The following is a 16783-nucleotide window of genomic DNA, read 5'->3' on the forward strand; positions in this document are numbered from 1 at the left end:
GCCTGCTGGTGGACGGGTTCATCCATGCAGCGTGAGCTGTGGATAGGTTTGCGAGACGGTAAAGACAATCAATGGTGAACTGAACGTGGTGAACGAAAGGAACGTACTGTAAAACGTTGCAATTGTGTCCACAATTTCTTTTTGCAAGTCAGGCGAGCAGCTTATATTTACGGCCTGACTTTTTAGGGTTAAACCCGTATCCGCCCGATATTTACCCCCCGAACGAAATCTGTAAAATTCGGGTTTAACCCGAATCTACCCGAAAACATCCGGGTCGCATGGCACACTCATAAGCGTGCATTAAAATAAAGTTTGATAACATTGCTAAACATTAGTTCCATGTTAAGACAAATTTTTATATATAAAAAAAATCACCCGAATTCCTGACGACAGAATATGCCGTAACGGGATTTAACCCGAATACACCCGCATTTTCAAATGAAAAATATCACCCGATATATCCCCCGAATTTGGGCAAAAATAAAACCCGAAAAAGTCAGGCCCTACTTATATTTGAGGACGCTAAATTATGTGAATTCTGGATGCTGAAATTCGTGGCTTGGTTGGTAACAAGTCCCAAACTGCGATTTTATTGTGTTCTTCATTGTTCATTGCCTTCTGTTCATGTCCTCCTCAACCCCCAATGCAGCCCGATTCGGAAGGGGAGCACACTGCACCCAAGATCCCCAAATCTCCCTTCGAAAGACAGCAGGTGCATGGAACCCAATCCAAATAAAAATGTAGGTTGCTGGCGACCCAATCACACGCTTCACGAAAGGTACTGTGTGGGCACATTTATGCGCCCTTAAATGAGCAAAGAAATGACAGTTGGGATTGCTTAAAACTCTGCATACCTCAACAAAAAAATATTTTGCATTCTAAGAGACTACTCAATTAATGAAGCAGGATTTTGAACAATTCTAAGCGTCATTTCGATGCTCCTTTCATGCAATGTTGGTTGGAATACTCGTTCAACTGGGTGCCAGAAGGAGCTTTTTAATGGCTATGTTCAGGCTGTAACAGGGATGGGAGCACCCTTGTCAGCACCAATCTTGGGTTCAGAGTAGGGCTCGCTCGGGAGAGTCTCTGGCTTGGGCTCCACAATGCTCACGTGGTCAGGCAGTGGCCTCTTGGGACCCAACTTGCCATTGGGGTCCCACGGGAGCATGATCTTTACCTTGATACCCAGCACACCTGCAATGAAAGGACAATTTGAACCAACGGTAGTTCAAAACACCTTCAAACCAGTTCAAAAATGTGACTGACTGGTAGGTACAATACTAGTGGTAGGTCCTACTCAAAGTGTCGCATTAAAGGGGCACTAAACGGCTCGACGAACATTCTCCAATTATTGTGCTCCAAGAAAGAACATGACCCATGATTAGAGCCCTGCACGGGCGTGTTATTGGCTGTGTATTGGCAGTCCGGGCCGACAAAATACTCCAGCACGTAGGGGCCGGGCCTGGGCCGTGAAAAAACATGTTTCCGAGACAGGCTCGGCCAGGTCACGCAGCAAATTCCACACAATGGAGGACTATTAGTTCATATCATCATGCGCTTGTGCCATTCCTGCGCATATATTTGCAAAGACAAGCAAAGGTGTCCCTCTAGGACACTCTCAAAGCCACTTCACATTACTCATGACTCCTCGCGTATTTCACAATCCCGTTTGCAAAGCTTGCTTGGTGAGAGGGGTAGGGATTGGGAGAAGGAGCTTGTCGACAGCATCCTCTACCTCCGCAAAACCTTGCTAAGTGAAGGTTGTGTAACAGTAACACCCCTGCATGCATGCGTTCTGGATTTAATTTGGTCTCGTGCTGTTAAACTGCCAGCACTTGTATCTTTGTGGCCTTGTCTTCTCTTCTTCGAAATTTGCTTATAAATTTGTTTGATAAGCCCTAGGAACACGTGCGTCATGGCTGGAAATACTAGGCTGGGATTTACCCGCTGAGTCACCGGGCCGGGCCATTTTTCGATGCTCCTGGGTCGGGTCCGGAAAAGTCGGCTCGTGCAGGGCTCTACCCCCCCCCCCCCGATATCCAAATATGAAATTCATTTACTTCTAGCGAGCGTCTTTACCACAAAACAATGCCATTCAAAGAGCATAATTCCTGCGAGTCTCTCCACCTTTGGAACGGGGTCACGTCACCATGATCCAACATATAGCAACGCAGATTTACAGGCGCTGGAGGTGGGGGAGATTTCGCTCTCCTAAGCAATGATGGGCCCCACTGAAACAAGCCGCAGCTCATGAAGGAACCGGCTGCAGAAACATCGCAGTGACCTCGCTGTGCAATACAGCATTGAAAATAGTGCCCACATGAAACGGAACATTGCGGGCTTTTGGTACAGTTTGACCTGGCTACCTTGGGAATGACAAGTGGAAAAATGTTTAGAATCGACCTCACTTCCCGATATTCCAACAAAATCAATGTATAAGTGTCCCGCATTTTGAATGGTTGATGATGCGCGACGTCGAAATGACGTGTGGCTGTTGTCCCCAGGACATCGCAAAGTGGGGCAGTGAATATGCAGTAAGTTTGGAGCCATGATTTACATCTCTGAGACCAAAATTTTTGGAAAACGTTCACCGTTTGCAAGTGCCCATTTACTGCCACTGTAAGGAGGTTGTGACACTGATAAATGTGGTTAATTATCTGTGGTGCACATCTCTACCGATGTACTATCGATATTCATATCAACGTGAGTATCAATATTTTATCACTATCGATAATATCGCAGGCATAAAATATAAATAATATTGCTAAGTATATCGATATCGTTCCACCCCTAGCTGCAACCCCTTTAAGATACCGGTGTCCAGTACTCTGCATTGCACCAAACTCAATACAGTCACCGACCGACAACTTCGATGCCGAAAAATTATGGATAAAACTGTTGGCACAGTAAAACATCTCCAATACATTTACGCGTCCAATCATTTGGACCGTTCTTCAGAAGACATGCTTGATTATTCATACTCATCCCTGCATCAAACCTGCATGGTCTTTACTGCCTCCAGAGTGCCAGAAATATGGCAGAAAAATGTGCCATATCATTACCACTCTCAAGGCATGAGGAGCTGAAGTTTCTCAAAGTGTGACAACGCTACCCACCTTGTCTGAGCAAGACATGACGCACGGCCGTCTCAACGTAATCGTTGGTGGGCTCGCCACTGTGGATCATGAGGCCGTCTACGAACTTCATAGACTTGGCTCTCTGACCGCGGAGTTTTCCAGAGACGACCACCTCGCAGCCCTTGGCACCGCTCTCCATGATGAAGCGGAGCACACCGTAGCAGGCACGACGGACGGCCAGCCCACCGATCAATTTGTAACGCAGCGACTCGCACTGTGCAATGGCGCACAGGCCACGGGATGCAACCTTCTCGGCATATAACTGAAAAAAAAATTTTTTGTTAAAAAATTGTTGTTCTTTTGTTGTTTTTTGTTTATTTCGTGTCGCGATAGAGCAGGTATGTACAGTGGCGCACACACTTTGCTGGAAACGAGATTGGGATGATCCACTATCCCGCTGAAGGGAGTGTTGGTGCGGACAACGAGTGTGTCAGATAAACTGTGCGATGCGGCGAACGCATCCGTCGTGCGTACTGACCCTCCCTTCGAGAGAATAGTGGATCGTCCCAATCTCGTTTCCAGCTGTCTATCCAGCGCCCGATGACACGCGCTCCCGCTGTTCGAGGCAAGTCTGCGCGCCACTGTAGCTTTAAATACGACGAAGGACATCGGAATCTGTGTGGACTACAAGTCCCAAGTGACGAGAAACTTGCACAAAAAAAAACGTAATGAAGTGGAGCTGCACTAGCAATGCTGTTCTCAGCTAGACGCAACTATAACATTTTCCATCCATAATCACGAGAGCAAAAATTTATAGCTCCCATGCTTTACACAGTGTGCTGCTATCCAGAGGCTATGTAAAGGAGCAAAAAGATGTCTGAATCTTGTTCTTCGGTCAAACAAAGCTATAGATGGTCTTATTTTGAACCAATCCTTCGTATCTGCCAACCGTTAAGCACATACAATTATCAGAGTCACATATAGATGTGTGTAACACGCACCAGTTTGGTCTGTGTTCACTATAGTGCAATGACATGAGAGACAGCATTTTTAATCACAAATTCCTTTGAGAACCATCTTGGTTATGATGAATGCACTCCACACGGTTTTTACTGTGCTATGGATCTCAATCAGCTAGCCACGGTTCTCTCAGCTCTCTCAAGTATACAGCACTATCTGAATGCTTCTGATATCGCGGATGGGCACAGAGAAAACAAAACGGAAGTTTTACATTCTTACCTCAACAGTGTTCTCCGGGAAGCTAAACCTTTTTTGAACAACAGAGGTCAGTTCCCTTATCCTGCGACCTTTCTCCCCAAGTACCGACTGTGTGCGAGTGGCCAAGATGATGATTTCAGTGTTCTGGGGGGTGACACGCACCTCCACACCAGAATAGCCATCTTCAGCCAGTTCCCTCCGCAAGAACTCATTGAGTTCAGCCTTGAAAACCCCGTCGGCAACGAACTGCAAAAGGTGCGTAAAATGCGGTAGTCAAATTTACACACAGTAGAAAAAATAGAGGGTGAAGCTTAAGGATCAAACTTAAGCCGCGATCAAATACTACTATCTCAAAACCACCTCAGAGAAGCCACGATCACATGTTTCATCCGACAACAGTCAAGTTAAAAAAAAACTGGCGCGCATAAACACAAATTAGTGAGTTCATTTCACGTAGGCTCCAAAGAAATATCACTTATTCTCACTATGTTTCACGGTGACAGCAGTGTAACCTATCACAGGCGGCATGAATGCAAGCCCCTGCTCAGGTCCATATTCAATCTGATTTTATCGAAATACTCAAAACATCCAGAGTCTTCATACGCTGATGCACAACATTAGCGGTGTTTCAATTATTTATTGGTAACGATATTTTAATGCAACCGCTGGAAATGACAGAATTATTTAATATTCTTACCTTTCGCTTCTTGCTTATTTGGCTGGACATGGCGGCAGCAAACCGGAAAAGGCCCCGTATGACTTTGTGACCCACTTCCTGTTGTTGTCAGGCCGGGTGGCTGGACTGAAAAAGGAAAGGGCTTGTGTGGCGCTGCGTACCGGCCACATATCGAGGAGCGCTGCAATGCAACGCTACTGACTGGCAACAGCCACAACAGCAACTGGGAGCCTGGCAGCAATGCGCGATGTACGAAAGCGTGTTGAGAGATGGCGCTTCGTTACTGGCAGTTTTCTGTTCCGTCGGATAAAAACTTGCGAAGATGAAACCAGAACTATGATTGTCGCAAAGGAGCGCAGTTGTGAAATCGTAAAATCACCTAAATTGTTACCACACAGGGCAAAGAAACGCAAAAGACAATTGATAAGAAACAGGCCACACTCACAAAAGCTTTATTTAACTCAATCAACGTTTATATCTCAATAAACAAACATACACATAGATAAATAATGACTACTGCATCCCAAATGAAAAATGTTTGCAAGTAGAATCACATAGAAGTGATTTGTGAAACAATTTCTTTTCGAAAACCCCTTGCAGGTAGTTTTTAAAAGGGGAAATTGTTCTATGGACAAACTGTCAGTGATTTGACTTGCAAATATTTTTCATCTGGCATCCGAAAGTTGGGCTTGCATTTGCCGCTTATTAAGAAGTCAAGCCCACGATAATAAGCACTGCGGATCAACAATGTGGTGGTGGTGGTGGAATCGTTACAGGTGATGCTATGCTACAAACGTAAAGTAACACCTTATTTCTACAAATATAGCAGAAGACAGGCCTTCTACAAGTAATCACACTTTCCGTCATCTAATGTATTTTCGTTCAGGGTCAGGTTCGCCTATTGAAACAGGGCAGAAAACAGATCATCATATCTAAATCAGCACCAGCAAAATAATCGTGCGCAGATCGCTCCCGGAGCCGGCGAATTACATTTTTTCTTGTCTCTATATGGGACGTGCGGACATGTATGTGCTTTAGTTGGTTGGTTGCTGGCGTTTTACTACCGCGTGATATGTCAGCCGATACGGCCGTATGTTACTCGAGAAGGGATCATGAGTCTTGGGCCGACTTCACAGGCAATTCTGCCGACATTTTCCTTTTGGGCGTCCGCAGAAAACCCAGAGAAAATACCCATCACAGCCTGTGCCCAGTGCTTTATCCAGACCCCCCTCCTCCCCCCCAACCCCACCCTGTGCTTTGGATTCTGGATAAACCACTGCCCTGTGCCTGTATTCGAACCGGTGTCGCTTCCCAACTTGACTACAGAGTAGAGCACTGCACGGACCGCATTCTCAGGCCCAGGCCCGGCCCGAGTCCAGCCTTCCTTTAATTTGCCCGCCCGGACCAGGCCGACGGCTGCATACCTGGTCCGAGCCCGGCAAACTCCCGGAGAAGTGCCAGGTTTCTCCTGCCAGGCCCGGTCCGAGCCCGAGAAATTTATTAGCAAACCGGCTCTGCCCTGCCCAGTCCAGCCCAGTGTAGCAGGCTGTAAAAGCTAACCGTAGGTAACTAACAGTGGGGTAATACAGGCTCCAACCCGACCGAGTCCCGGCAATGAACGGCACTCTTGACCTCAAGAAGGTCCTCCGTGACTGGCCAGCAGCACATCGACATGTCACACTCTGTGATCTCCTTCCTTAGGACTTTTGTGAAACAAACATCCTTTTAGGCTCCTTGGTAGTCAGACCTCGCTACTATGAGCGTAGTGGAGTAGCTGGCCCAATGAAGGGTTCGGCCAACATATCCATATTTTTTCTTTTTTTATACCAACCCACCCACCCACCAAGATCGGGCTACCCGTGCAGTGCTCTACTACACAGTGGATACTTGATCATTCGCTTTACATGTATTGTCATCGAGCAGGAGAGCTACCAACGCTTTACAAACGCAACACGTCCACTCATTTAGGACTTACTATCAATAGTATAGCGAGTCTTGCATTTAAGGTATACGTCGATTTGACGCCGGCATTTTTGTCCGGTGCATACACGAGCGCGCCTGGGCACGCCGTTTCCTGGGTTTTCCTCAGACGCTTTCAGACATATGTCTGCACAGTTTCCTTAGAAGTCGGCCCAGAACGCACATTCCACAAGGGCGTCAGTCGCAACGGCGAGCCCTTTGACCAGCAGCAGCACCACCACCACACGAGCACGCACCGCAGAATCGGTAGTTCGTGATTTAACCTATGCTTCAAACGGACACTTTCGGACAGCGTAACCATGAACATGTAACATTCGTTCCACGTGATAATGCCAAACTGGTTTGCCTTTGCACGGCATTGATATCTGAAGTTCCCTCTAGTCTTCAATAGAAGAAGTTATATTGGATATAGACTATTGTGATCCTAATGAAGGCTTCTGAGTTTAATGAATAGTTTAATTTATAATAAAGTTTGTTTTACTGAGTACACCTTACTTCTGTTGTCCACGTCTCGTTTATTTTGTATTTATATCATTTCGTGCCCATGCGACTTTTCATCTCTTACCGTATATATATATATATATATATATATATATATATATATAGGTCGAGGGAAGTATCAAACGGCCACGAAGTTTTACAGTTGTGGAAGTAAAGAGACGCGGACAACAGATTTTAGGGAAGTTGGAAACACTAGTTCATTTAATGGGCAGAAATTAAAAGTTGAATGAAAAAAAGGGGTCGACGTTTCGACAGTGGCACTGTCTTCGTCTTTTTCTTTTAATTTCTGCCCATTAAATGAACTAGTGTTTCTAACTTCCCTAAAATCTGTTGTCCGCGTCTTTTTTCTTCCACAACTATATATATATATATAAAATAATGAATAAGTGAGCCGGAGACGGAAGTTACATGAAAGGAAGTCAAACAGTTAGTAGTTTAATACATTAGTTAATGTAAATAATTAACTCTTAGATTAAAAAATAGTTACAAAAATGCAGATGATCGACGTTTCGGAGGAAGCTCCTCCTTCTTCAGGAGGCTACTTGACGTGCATTTTTTAAATTATTATTTTATTTTATTTATTTGCATCTACGGGGCAAACGTATTCCGTAACGTCACTGCTGGCATTTGTATAGTCTGAAAGGTATTGTTTCGCCACCTGGAGGATGGGACAAGTCGCAATGTTTGACCACATCGCGTTACAAAAATAATACTGTTTTCGCCCTAACAGTGGTTTGTCCAGAACCCCAAGCATGGAGGGGTGCTGGAAAAAATGGGGGGGATCATTATTATAGTTACGGCATTACCGACATGTGTCTAAACCTGAAATCACAAACGCACCCCCTCCTATAGGGGGTACACAGGTGAAAGAGTTAGGCGGTGGTCACTGAACATTTGGGGGGTGTTAGGGGGGTGCAGGGTGGTCTGGATAAATCACTGCCCCTAAAAACGAACAGCAGGTGCTCATGTGACGATCCCCTTCCCTGGGGAACGATTAGTATGCGGATTTGAAGGGAGACCTGAGCAAATGCCTGAGCCCATAGACCTGAGACCATAGATAAGGGGTATCCCTGAAGTCTGTAGGCGCAAGTGATTCTCTTTCTCCCTCTACGCCTGAATGCGGAGACACTGCTTGTACACCGCGAAAACCAAACGATAACAAAACAGTGTAACCCGGTAGCTTCTTTGAAGTTTTGAGTAATGGTAATGCCAATAATCATTCGAATTACTTGGTCCGTCTTTGCTGGTCTTCCACGATGATGCCAATACATACTGTCTGAGTTGCTGCAAACTCTCCTATAGAGAGTGTTGTTATCTAGCTTGTAGGACTGTAACGTAAAGTTAGTGTCTGTCCAAAGGGGACTACCTCCATAGGTAGCTCTCCTGCTTGATGACGATACACTGTCTGAGTTGCTACAGGAAGCCGGCCCCTGTGGCCGGCCTTCCATTTGATGCCAATACACTCATAGGCTGCTTGCATAGGGGCCACCTCCATAGGTAACTCTCCTGCTTGATGACAATACATTTGCTCTGATCAATTGTGATCCCAATGAAGGCTTTTGACGGACTTAGTTCTCTTGCTTGATGACAATACACATGCTGTTCGCCTGCTTGATGACAATACACTGCTGACCTAGGGGACTACGAGTTGATCCTGCTCTTCGTTTTTAGGGCGAGGGCAGTATTATTTTTTAAATGTGATGCGGGCAAGCTTTCGCCTGTCCCATCCTACAGTTGGCAATACGACTACCTCCATAGGTATTAGGTATCTCTCCTGCTTGATGACAATACATGCTGTTCTAGATGCCTATGGCATGGTATCAAACGCGTGCATTAATCGGGCGAATAATGCTCTTTCTAAATGCTTCTTCAAAGTCCTCGTTCTAAATGCTACCCCTTCGTGCCCGGCGCCCTTTGGCATATCCTGTTAAAGACGATGTGCGCATACTGGGATATACATTTAAGAGCTGCGGAATCTCGCCGTCCACGTAGCTGCGGGTTCACCACCCTGTTATTCTCGCCGATCTCAGAGGTTTGGTGCTCCCTATCACGTTGTCGAACCCGTCTCGCCGCCTCATGGTTTTTCAGCAAGTATTAAGTACTAGTTCGACGGCAGTGTCCCTATTCCCCCTCGTCAGATCTTGGTGGCTGCGACCAGCACCGCTTTTCGTTTCATCTGGGGCGGCAGGGTGGAATGGGTGTCGCGTGCCCGCATGTGCCTGCGGCGGGAGGTAGGTGGCCAATGGGTTCCACATATAAAGACCAAGTGTCTTCACCTTGGTCTTAAATGTGTTTTTAATGCACTCATGGAGCCGCACCACCCTGCGCATGATCGGTTGCAGTACCTCCTGGGCCCTGATATCAGTTTTTTTTTTTTTTTTTGCTACTTTTTCGCGGAGTAGGCCTCGATCTGAGTTTGTCGCACCCCACGTCAGAGAGTATGTCTCCTCCATGCGGCGCCTGCGTGAGTCCCACCCTGGTGAACGCGTTTCTACGTGGTCTGTCAAGCGCCTGGTACAGTCCCTCTTGGAGCTACTCCCCATACCTCCGGCGGCTGTAGGCGTTGGTGTGCCCCGGCAGGTTGCTGGGCGTCTTGTCACCGCGGGCTGGTTGGACGCCCGTCGAGCTAGCCTACAGTGGCGCTTGGCACACGGCGTTTTACCGCTTCGGGACCGTCTGTCTCGGTTCGGAGTTGCCACTCATTTCTGTATATTCTGCGCTAGTCACGAGACTGCGGAGCACGCGTTTCATCACTGCCTTGTGCCCGATACGCTGTGGCACAGAGTTGAGGTCCTGTTCGGCGAGCCCCGGATTCGGTGGAGTGCCATCCAAACGCTCTTCCAGCCTCCCGTCCCGCATCGCGATAGGAAGCAGTTCCTTCTTCTGGCAGTCGAGATCAATTACCAGGTGTGGATTTCTCGCTGCATTGCAGCACAAGGGTGGTCGCGTCCGTACTGGTGCAGAAGTGTTAAATTTTGTTTGAGCAGGGATTCGCCGAGCCCTTTCGCAGAGAGAGAGCTGTACTGGGAGCTGTGCACTTCGCAAGGCGATAGCAGACGTCTTCGGTCCTCTTTGAAGATGGTAGACGTGCGTACGTGCTTCACTTTTAGGTGGCCATGCAAATTGTGCCGTTGTCACGTACGCAACTTTCCGCGAGTCTTCGATAGTTGCATGGTGTCGTCCAGCACACATCTAGAGATCATATTGCTCTAGAGTTGGCATTTACGTAGTCCTAGTCTAATCCGTGTGAAACGTTAGAGGGGACCAGCAGTCTGTGTGGCCGGTGTTCCGCTCCGCGCGATGCCAAATACACACAAAAAAAGACGGACCCTGAGATCGGCCTTCCATTTTGACGCCAATACATTATCTACAAAAAAGAAAAACAACGGGTGTAAAGAGGACTGCCTCTATAACGGTAAAACCCGAGGAGAAGACAAAGATGACATGTTCTCAACACGCCTTTTCGTTATGTTTTCGTCTAGACACGTCTTTTTTTTTTTTTTTTTTCCTGTCTCGAGTTCTACAGTTTGGAATATACATATATGCACCAGCTCGCCTGTGCTCTGGCCCTTTTACTGCCTCATAAGTAGATCTCCTGCCCGATGACAATATACGCACTTCCTTACTCGCTAACAATACAGATACTTGTTCAGGATACGACCACGAGTCACGACCATGAATAGTGTTGGTGCTGACACATACTGAAATGACTGCAGGATTTCAGGATTGCAGCCAGACATTGGGAAACCGGACCATCCCCACAGTCTTCAATAGAAAGGCTTCAGTAATGTTCGTATGGTTGGTATGTATACGAACAGTAAGCTCCAATTGCGGGAGTTGTTATCCGGCACAGGGATTTTCCCAGCACCCCCTACACCCCCCTAAAACACCCTAAAATCTTGCAACGGCCCCCCAAATTGTCTGCCAGAAAGACAAAAAAAAGCCAGAAAAGCTGCAAATACGGGTGCCACCCCTCCTCCCCTACAGCTCCCCTGAGACGAAAATCCTGGGAATACACCTGATCCGCTACAGTGAACCCTCGTTAATATGACCCCCGATAATCTGACATACGCGCTTTACGACCATACTCCTGAGGAACAATGCAGTGAAACCTCTGCAAATCCCGCCCCGTTAATATGACAATTCCGCATTATGACCAAAATTTTCGGGAACGACCACGGTCATAATAACGAGGGTTCACTGTATGTGAGATTAGTATTCGTGACCATGCAAAGAACAATTAGCAGATCTATCTCTTACTCGATGACACTCCGTAGGTACTTGATGACAGGTACACACATAGCAAACAGTATACCACTCGTCAAAGTCTCTCTAATAAGTCAACAATACAAAGTCCGTGATACACAACCAGAGACAAGCTCCGTACTTGATTAAAATGCGATTCACTTACGGGCCGCTTTTTATTATTTCTCTATACAATCAATTCATCAATATCCACCTTTTTCTTCCCTCCATACCTCTTCTTTTCTTCTCTTCTGTCATGTCATATGTTAGGGTATATATATCCAGCCCATGGGAGTAGAGAGAGATGTGAAGGTGCATATTTATTGCGATAATTAATTTACTGTTACGGCCTAGCGATTGCAGGTGTAAAATGACATAGTCAAATATAAGACGAGAAAAAGGGGGGGGGGGGAGACATTGACCACTTCTGCATAATATCTAGCCCAATGTGTCTTTGTATGGTATGGCCATTCGCTCCATCAGCTAAGGTTTCTCTCTTGATTACGTGCGTATACTTTTTCTTTTTTTACTGTATACATAAGGAAATGAACAGTGCTCATATCATTCACCCTATACGCATTTATTGCTCCGAGAGCCTTGGCCGTTCCCATGACCCCATAAGGGCGAAAGGCTGACCCCCGGCAGGCCAAGTCGGTTTTTTCTCAGTTTCCCAACGGTCCCGAAGGGCGAAAGGGGACCAACATAAGCGCACAATCAGCGAAAGAATCCGCCCTGCACATAGCAAGGAGGGGACGAGTACCTTTCGGGGACACCGAACCCCTTGCTGTATGTGTGGACGACAAAGTCGCTGGATGGGGGTAAGTTGGTAAAAGGGAATGGCGATATATCTCTGTAAAGTCGGAGCATAAAAAACGCAGAGAATACGAAGGATGGAAGACATACGCAACACATACGTATGTGTTTTCCGTATCTTACCACGTATCTTATTTGATATTCGCGGTTGGAAGCGGTGTGGTTCAAGATCACCAACTGAACTTTTGTTTTACTTCTATATCATGCTCATCGCGTGTATATGTAGTAGAAAATAATCGTGTTAAGTCCAGCAGAAAGCATGTTCCCGTAAATTTTCGCAGAAAACCTTTACCACGTCTCGGCTCTGTAAGACATCTGTCAGCCACAAGGGGGCGGAGCGGGTTATAGTATAGGCCTGTGCACGTTGTTTCGAAAAAAGGTATCAAGATCAATGCAGGGTAGTTCTGGCCACATGGGATAAACTTTCACGGTTAGAGATTACTCGTACAGATGAAGGTGTCCATTGGGAAGCAGGAGTTCAGCATGTGCCGCGAAGGGTGAACTAGGGAGGAGTCGCTGCCATTTTGACGCCACCGATAACCGGTCACCACGTCTTCGATGCTATGTTCCGCTTTCACCAACTGCATCAAACCTCCCTAGTGAACGCGACAACAAAACCACATTACGGACACGACGAACTCGACAAGTGAAAGTAAATTGTCTAATGCGTAATTGAGAAATAGCGACCATAAAGCTTCGCTGCGTATACAGCACAGATCGTTGTAAGGTGACGTTATAGGACTGAGGGCTTCGGGAAAGTTCACCACTGTGTTGCTCGCTACGCCGTCGTTCGCTCCGCAACCAATTTGACGCGGCTCCCATCGCGTTGCACATAGTGTTCTTTGATGGACCGCAATCAATTCAGCAATGTTATCATAGAATCCTGAAAGCTCCCCAGATCGACGGTAACGTTGGACGTCGGCCTTTACAACAAAACGTCGTATATACCAGCACTGTTTATTACATCTGCAACTTCGAAGCCGCAGACGCGTAGTTGTCTTCCAATCTCTCAGAATTCTTGCACGTGAAATGTCTGCGAGAAAACGGAAAATTTAACGGAAGCCTAAGGATCAGCCTCTGCTCTAATTGATGACACTATCTTGATTGAGAAAGTGACATGCGCACAATGCCGGATAGAATCCAGAACCAAGATTTCTCTTCTGAATCGCCCAGCGGATAGAAGTTCATTCAGCCGACTTCCTCCGTCTTCTAGCCACCTTACGAGTCGCCCCTTCTTCCATGGAACGCCGTCGGCGGAAAAGTCTTATCTTGACACCTTCTGTCCACCGGCCAAACTCTCACTTCCTCTTTTCGCTGATTGAATTTACTCCTTCCCATCAGCAAACAGGAAGAGACAGACTTCGCAACAGGAAGCACCGAAGGAGAAACATCCAACACACCTCCCCAATTGACCGGCATGAACTCATCGGCACCTCGGACACTGAACCAACAGAAGCGTAAGAAATACGATAGGCCATGAACTGTACACAAGAGCGACATCTGAACACCCTTTGTAGACTCAGTTCATGTCCCTGGTGTGTGTATGCACAGCTCCCCTTTATTTCTCGAAAGAAGGTGAACGGACCCTCCCCAAACTGCGTCTCGAATTGTCTTGTATTCCGGTGGTCTCCAACGGGGGTTTTCTCGAACGGGGTCCTCCCGTGTGACCGTGCTGCTGGTCAGTAGAGCGGGTCGTGTCCCCCACTGACCTGACCCCTTTCGCTTTCGGTTTTATTTGCGAAAGCTCGCCCTTTCTATGGCCTGTACAGATTAGGACTGCCTGAAAAGGGTCTTATTTGTAGCTACGAGAGTACAGCGGGGGGAGAATTTTTGTTTGGTGCCGTCGGTTTTCACTGTAAGGTTGGGGAGAGGGCGACCAGCTGGGGGTCATGTGCTAGTGTGATTGAAGAGTGCGTTTTTTAGAGCAAATTTTTCGCCGGTCCGCCTCAGATGGATGCCTGCAGTTACCTGCAGTGACTTGCTGTTCTCTGGCGCCATTACAAGCACGCGTGGTTGTTGTTTTTTTGTTAATCTGTTCCAGCGAAAATGACTTCAGTTTGCAGAAAAGAGTTGCGAGTTGCAAATAAGAACTGGGTTGGATGTCTTCATTCAAACTTAGGTCATACAGAAAGATTGCTCCTAATGAAAGGCGTCCGGTACAATGTGGAGAAGACGAACGAAGCATTTGAACTTGGGTATATATGCATTTTCGTCTGTCTACTTTACGGGCTCTGTTCAGAGCTCGGACAGCTCGGCCTCTTCAGGCAGATTGCTGCGTGATATGCCTTTTAGAACCCTGTAAATTTTTCTACTGGTTATTTACAGAACTTCGTTTTAAATTCCCCCCCTTTTTTTTTTTCATCTTCTACGTGTTTTCTTACACTGATCGTCCTATTATTTTTATCCTGCGCTTTCTTTATTGACCTTTGTTTGTCGCATTACGGCTACGGTCGCTCATGCGCCATAAAACATCAACTCATCATCATCATCATCGTTACCGGATTGGCGCAAGCACTCTCGGAAAACAGGTGGGACAAACACTCATATCTTTCATACACATTGCAAGGCTGGTGGAGGCTGTGGAGCATGCACGGTTTTGGCCCCCGTCATTAGACGCGCATACACGAATCGTATAAACTTATCGCAGCAACCCTGTCCCACCAGGTACAGCCATACCAATTCGCTGGAGAGGATCGGTGCGAGGACATGCGATAAGTGAATATGAAGCGCTTCTACCGATCGTGCATGCGCGCAACTACGTGTTGTTATGGCTTCTTTTCTATTTTCTTTCTTTTTCTGCAAATTGGGCGCATCACGCACTGGCAAGCGAACGAAATCAATTCAATGGTGTCCGGATGACGAAACGTATCAGGTCCGCTCATCGAAGAAGAAGAAGAGAAAAGAAAGCACGACATGTTTTCGCTGCCCTTGATCTTTGCATGACATTCAATCATTGGGATCGCGTATAATAATTCGTACAAACACCTGCCCAATTGCACAGCGATGATGAAGGGCCCGATCAGAAGGTCCCATGCACCTGGTCCACCAAGAAGCGTGACAGCGCCAGAAGGATGTCAACACCAAACGTGACTATAGCGAAAGGGACAACAACTGAATGAGGCTGGTGCAGTGACGTCATGTTTGGTCACGTGACATTGGAAAACCTATTGCCGTACCGGAGTTACAGTAGGAGGCCATGTCGTAAGTTATTGCGGTATGCATGCAATTACGAGAGAAAATTGCAAAAACATACTCTGCTGCCTCATTCGGCCCGCAGAAAGACGCCTGTGACGCATCCCCATGTTTTCCAATGTCACGTGGTTTCAAGGCGTGCAAAGGCTGCGCGTGACGTCACGTGCCGTTTAGGTGTGGTTAGTGTTGTGTGGTTAGCGCTGTGGATGAACTTGAGGTGTGGTTAGCGTTGAAATGCGGATTTCGTGAGTGAGAACATTGGCCCGTGAATGAACGTCGAATTCTATATACTGGATATATGGGCAATAGACAGCGTCAGAGGTCGCCTTCGGGATAAAGTCGTCAACCACAATTCCAAAAAAAAAGCGATTACATTCGCGCACCTTTAAAAAAAAGTACGCCTGCTGCATTTTACTCTGCTGTATACGTTCCTGCCGCTGAACTGTTTATCCATGTCGTCTGATATGAAATATTACTTAGACCTCTTTCACGCTTGGTTGTGCGCCTTCATAATACACTCGCTGATCGACACAGCTATACCCGGAGCCATTGGACGACAGGACTGGAATCTTGCAGAATAAAAGCACGTACGTATAAACTGCGATCTTTGAAATCTTCATTCGCAAACGGAAACTGACGGTAAGAAGGGAATTACAGCAGGCAGGTGCGCACTTGTGATATACACTCTCCTATATGTCGAGGCAGAGGGGCGACCTTTAAGGGGGTGCCCACCGGTTGCCCCAAATCAGGTCTATTTCCTCCTGTGTTTCGCAGCACCAGTGCAGCGACAGCAGGAAGGCTCCAATGATTGACGACGCCCCATCGTAAAAAAGATGGAGGAAATGTTGCACGCCATTTCGATCGACCATGAAGCAAAGCAGCGAATGGAGTCATCGCTGACTATACTTTATAGCATAATGATGATTTGCTAATTTCACAAATTACATAATTCCGTCGCGTTATATTTTCAGTGTCATCATCAATCCTCGTGCAGGCGTGATGCAGTTTCAAATTCAAATTGGGGGTGGATTTACACGTAAGGTGTAGTCAGCTGCACGTGACGCAGGGTGCGAGGACTGCG

The 16783-nt window shown here is 46.8% G+C and overlaps 1 protein-coding gene across 1 annotated transcript; it reads right to left on the reverse strand.

Moving 5' to 3' along the window:
- Window positions 1-976: 976 nt before the first annotated feature.
- On the reverse strand, window positions 977-5106 carry LOC135394811 (small ribosomal subunit protein uS3-like). The gene is made up of 4 exons (XM_064625813.1): window positions 4993-5106; window positions 4317-4541; window positions 3117-3399; window positions 977-1194 (listed from the first exon to the last, which is right to left on the reverse strand). Exons 1-4 carry the CDS (start codon window positions 5020-5022, stop codon window positions 1010-1012), a joined length of 723 nt encoding a protein of 240 aa, XP_064481883.1. The 5' UTR covers window positions 5023-5106; the 3' UTR covers window positions 977-1009.
- Between the last annotated feature and the right edge of the window lie 11677 nt (window positions 5107-16783).

Source organism: Ornithodoros turicata, chromosome 5 (assembly GCF_037126465.1).
Source record: "Ornithodoros turicata isolate Travis chromosome 5, ASM3712646v1, whole genome shotgun sequence".
Lineage (NCBI taxonomy): Eukaryota > Metazoa > Arthropoda > Arachnida > Ixodida > Argasidae > Ornithodoros > Ornithodoros turicata.

What these genes read in the sequence shown, in the direction of transcription:
- LOC135394811 (XM_064625813.1), bottom strand. Translation starts at nt 5,022, where the DNA reads ATGTCCAGCCAAATAAGCAAGAAGCGAAAG. An exon ending in AAATAAGCAAGAAGCGAAAG is followed by an intron (nt 4,542 to 4,992) that starts GTAAGAATATTA and finishes CACCTTTTGCAG; the next exon opens with TTCGTTGCCGACGGGGTTTT. An exon ending in TCATGTCTTGCTCAGACAAG is followed by an intron (nt 1,195 to 3,116) that starts GTGGGTAGCGTT and finishes CTTTCATTGCAG; the next exon opens with GTGTGCTGGGTATCAAGGTA.